Source organism: Daucus carota, chromosome 3 (genome assembly GCF_001625215.2).
Source record: "Daucus carota subsp. sativus chromosome 3, DH1 v3.0, whole genome shotgun sequence".
Taxonomy (NCBI): Eukaryota; Viridiplantae; Streptophyta; class Magnoliopsida; order Apiales; family Apiaceae; genus Daucus; species Daucus carota.
In genome coordinates, this window is record NC_030383.2 from 11,227,277 (window position 1) to 11,232,244 (window position 4,968).

At 34.6% G+C, this 4,968-nt stretch overlaps 1 protein-coding gene across 1 annotated transcript; it reads right to left on the reverse strand.

Moving 5' to 3' along the window:
* Positions 1 to 1,458: 1,458 nt before the first annotated feature.
* On the reverse strand, positions 1,459 to 4,677 carry LOC108212228 (zinc finger CCCH domain-containing protein 67-like). Its single transcript, XM_017383954.1, has 5 exons — positions 4,366 to 4,677; positions 3,057 to 3,125; positions 2,460 to 2,705; positions 1,837 to 2,004; positions 1,459 to 1,683 (listed from the first exon to the last, which is right to left on the reverse strand). The coding sequence occupies exons 1-5, from the start codon at positions 4,675 to 4,677 to the stop codon at positions 1,459 to 1,461; spliced, it is 1,020 nt and encodes a 339-aa protein (XP_017239443.1).
* Positions 4,678 to 4,968: the final 291 nt, after the last annotated feature.

Genomic DNA, 4,968 nt, shown 5'->3' on the forward strand with positions numbered 1-4,968 from the left:
TGTATTTATTCTGCTTAATTGGCATATTAAATTTGTTGATTCATCTTTTACTAAATAGTAATGAGAATTTATTGGTTGCCATATTTGATGGCTTTTATTTAGGTCTTGATATTGATCAAGAAATTTGTACCATTTTGGGTAACCAAAGGTGAAACCTTTGGTTAGATATTTTTCTTATACTATTTAGTATTCATCTTTTATATTTTATAAATTTATGTTGATGTTGAGATTTTAATAATTACCAGGGATTTTCAATTATTAATAGAGCGCTTTTGTTTTTATATTTCAGGGATGAGGTGGATTTAAAGCTTGAGATGTTTTATTTCAGACATTAAGTGTTATTGTCTAAACTTTCGGGGACATTTTCATGTCTTTCGGTTAGATAATAAGCTTTTTGAATGAATCGGAGTATTGGCGTATCTCGATGCGAGCAAGTGTTTCTTTAGTCAAAAAAAAAAAAATAGTTTTTGCGCTTTTTTTATTAATAGCCAAGACTAAAAGAATTTTTGCAAAACTATTATCACTATTCAAAACAAATTGCAAAAATATTATATTTCAAAAAATATTTGTAAAAATACGGAGGTTGCATTTACAACTATATGTGCACCTGTTATCAACCATACTTGCAACCACGAATACAATTTTTTTTAAAAAGTGCTAAAATTATATTAAGTTACATAATAAGTTGCAACGACAAAAAAATGAGTGCCCATTGTAATCAAAAGCAACCAGCACCAACTAAAACTCAAAAACACAAAAGCAAAGTGTGGTGAAGAGAGACGACGAGGGTCAGGGTTTAGAAAAAGTTGTCGCTAGTGGGAGCAATTGTCAGTCCAACCATCACCGTCGTTATAATCACCGATCCAACGCTCGTCAAGAACACCAAAACGATTATACTCACTCTGAATATGCCTAGGGTTTCGTGATTGGAGAAAGTACGGCCGAGGAAATCACCGCATCAGAGAAAGAGCAAGGAGAGAGATAGAGAGAGAGCTGAGGAGAGATGGAGGCAAAAGAGAGAGGGAGGAGAGAGAGACAGAGAATGAGCTAGCTAGCTAGAGAAGGAGGAGGGAAGAAACGGGGAGAGGCAAGAACAAAGAACCGTATATATGCAAATAAATTGTAGATTTTTAAAAAAGGAAGTAAAATGCAATTTTGATAGAAGATTGTATTATTGCAATTAAAATGTTGAAAAGGAGGTATACTTGGTAAAAACCCATAGTCTTTTTATGTAGCTAACAGCAAATTGTTGGAACAATTTTACTAGAACACAAATGAAAACTGGGTTTAAAGCGAGACTTACCATGTCTGCATCATTCTTAAATAGAGAAATAAGTTGCACTACTTATACTATTTATAAATACTAATAACACTTTAACATGGCGCAGCCAAGGAGAATTAAACAGCAATTACAAGTTTTGGGCATGTGCTCATAAGGCTGCTGCATCAGATCGATACTCAGTTTTTCCCTTGAGTGGACTGGTGGGAAAGCTGAGGTGAGTGAGCTTCTTGGGATCCAGCAGGAGGAGCCTGAGCTTCGGGGGATCCCGCAGAGAGAACTTCAGCTTCATCAGATCCAGCACGAGGAACCTGCTTGGGTAGGTTTGCTGGATGGTTAAATCTGCATGCTGGTCCCTCCTTGCAGACCCCATAGCCACCATAGAATGCACAGACTTCAGTATCCTAAATCATCAGGAATTAGAAAAAGGTAATACAAACTTTATTAGTCTACAGATATGAATACCTGTCATCTCGAAAGAGACACACCCTCCCAGATAACCTGGTACGAATTACTAATTAATTTTTCATCAAAGTACATTAGGGAATTTCACTTACAGATCTTAGAGGCTGCTCTTCTGGTTTCTCTTCAGGCTGCTCTTCTGGTTTCGGAGATCCTATAGTAAGCAATCTTGCCTGGTTCGGCTGAAAGGGCTTGGCAACAGCTGCAGCAGTTTTCATAGAAAATGTCGTAGGGAATGACGGGCTCCATTCTTTGTAGGGTACCTTAGGTAAAGGAGAAATAGCACAGGAACTTACATTAAGATATAATCTGAATGAAGCTTCGGGTGTAACCCATGACATGGAAGATATTTGACTCCACAAACAAACAAAATCAAACCAAATCTGGCTCTTATCTTACCTCTCAAAAGCAAAGGGCATTTGTAGAGAACGTGTTTTCTCTTACTTAAGACTTTATCTTAGTTCAAAAATGTTAATACTTACACTAACACGAAAACTAATAAGAAAAGACCTCCCTTTAGCATTGCAAAAGGCTGCGGGGGAGAATGATTTTGATTGATTAAATCTCAATAGGACTAGACACATTAAAGTGACAATTTAACATCTAGGAGCCTCATGTTAAGCGATCTAACCAGTTGTGAGATGCTGCACATATATTTAGTCTAATATACTACTAAATACCTTTTTTTTGAAACCAAGTCTAATATACTACTAAATACCTGATTGCCACTCCATTCAGAGGATGGAAAAATTTGTTCCTGTTGATACGTGTAGGGGTTGCACAGACCAATTTCGTTTACTGGTGCAGTAAATGACCAGCTGCATTGCATAGTATCTTCCAACCCTGTATATCCAGAATGAAGGAATCCTCCTTCCATTGATGAAGGTTCCGAATGATCAAACCAACAGTTTAAACCATACTGGCATGAACCATTTTGCCTGTAGTGAGGGCATTCTTTCGCTACCTGATAAATTGTAAACAATATCATTTCTAGCCTAAAGTACTACATGTTAAATATCCCAATCATTTTGTTTGAGAACTATTGTGCTATGATTTATTGTAGGAGGATTAAGTTAAGATATTCTTTAAAAAACATACATTAGCAAATTTTATCCTAAATCTGACATGATTAACTGCAATATGTTTAATACATTTTAAATTTCTTCTGATAACTTTAGAATAGTATATGTCTTACTATAATATATGATTTTTGAAAATATATATTTGAGTTGTCAAAAGAAATGGATAAATATAATTATCATGTCCTATAAGATGAAATAGAAAATAAAAAGTTAAAGAAATGACTGAATAGTACTTGTGGAACTGGCAAGCCACTGAAACTAAAGTCAGAAACTGGAGCCACCACGGTTTCATTTAAACATCCCTACATGTAAAAATATTTATTTAGTTAAACATCACGGTGTATAAAAAGATCATATATTTTTTTGTTATTCTTGAATGTTACCTCATACAGACATATTATTATTCATCATTATTGTTTAGAGAGAAGAAAAAATAATTTCCTAAAATTAAAGAACTTGGGGAGAATAAACTAAAAAGAGAACTGCAATCGAACATGTGCAAAGTTACACAGGTCATGTATGTCTTAGTGGCTTCTAATTCCTGTATGAACAAGCATATATAATCTCATACACTGCTATACTTTTGTACAATCATTGGAGATTTAATTCGCCAACAAGTCTTTGTGGCAATAATTAAGCAGCAATAGGTGTTGTCAGGACAAGGTTTATCACCAACCATCAAAAAAGGATAACACGTTTTCCCTATTTTTTTTTACGAGGCATTACCCTACATTATTAAGTGATTTCACTGTCCGTGGCCATAATGGGGTAAATCCGGATCCAACTACGGAGGGTGTAATGATTCTATAGTAAAAACAGATTACATATATGAAGCTAAGCATAGTGATCCACATTTTGTGAGGCATCATTCTTATTGAACAATGGGAGCTAAGATTGAGGAACAAATATGTCAACTTTCTAGAAATGAGCGTAAAGTACTAATTAAATAACTCTAGAAACTCAAACAATTAAATTCACGATTGCATTTTAATTAGGGTTGGCAATTTCGGGTCGGCTTGACAGTCGCGGGTCAAAAATTTTACCCAACCCGAACTCGACCCGAAATTTTAATGGGTCAGAATACCCAATCCGAACCCGACCCGCACTACCCGTGGGTAACCAGAACCCGACCTGAAAATTAATATTTATTAATAAATATATTTTTTAAATAATAAATAAATATTATTTTAATTTAAATAAATTAATTTTGATTAAATTAAATATTTTTTTATTAAATTTAAATAATAAATAATATAAAAATAATATAAATATTTATATTATTTATATTATATATTAATTTTCGAGTAATTTCGGGTCAATTTCGGGTAACCCGAATTCAACCCGAAAATGACCCGTTTTTCTGGGTTGATTCTGGATCCACCCGAATTCGACCCGAACCCGAAAAACTCCAACCCGAATTCGTATTTTACGGGTCGAATTCGTGTCGGGTTGTCGGGTCGGGTCCAATATTACCACCCCTAATTCTAATACATGATTTAACATAAAACTTTCAAAAGAACAACCAAATTAAATTATTTATACCTGAGCAAGCTGATTGTTTGGATGGTTAAATCTGCAATTGGATCCATACATGCACCAACCATAATTCACAAAATAGAAGCAATTCTTCACCTCCTGCCTTAGTGGGTAGTTCTGCTTCTGATGATCTCCATCTTTGGACACCATAGGACCTCCTTGGGCATCCTCATTTTCATTCACAAGATCCTTCATAGCTGAATTCGGAAACTCTTGGCTCAAAGCATCATCTTTCTTGTAACCTAACACTTTAAGACCCTGATAATCACTAAAATTAATTGTTCCAAACCTCAAGCCCTTGTTGCTAATTCCCTCCATTGTCCCTCCACCCAAGAATTATAAACCCTAAGCTCAAAAAACAATCTCTTTTTCTCTCCCTCTCTGGTTAAGCACAAAGACTTGTAAAAAGTAATACTACAATGAGGTCATTTTAAATAAAGAAAAGAAGAGTGTAGAATATTGCAGCATTTAATTTCTAGATTTAAAGTTGGATTTTGCAATGAGTGTTGTAAAATTGTCTTATATACGGTGATATTAATTGTGATCTTAATCTACTAATGTATTGAGGGAGAAAGCAGTTAAGTAGTTATTTATATCATACATGACATT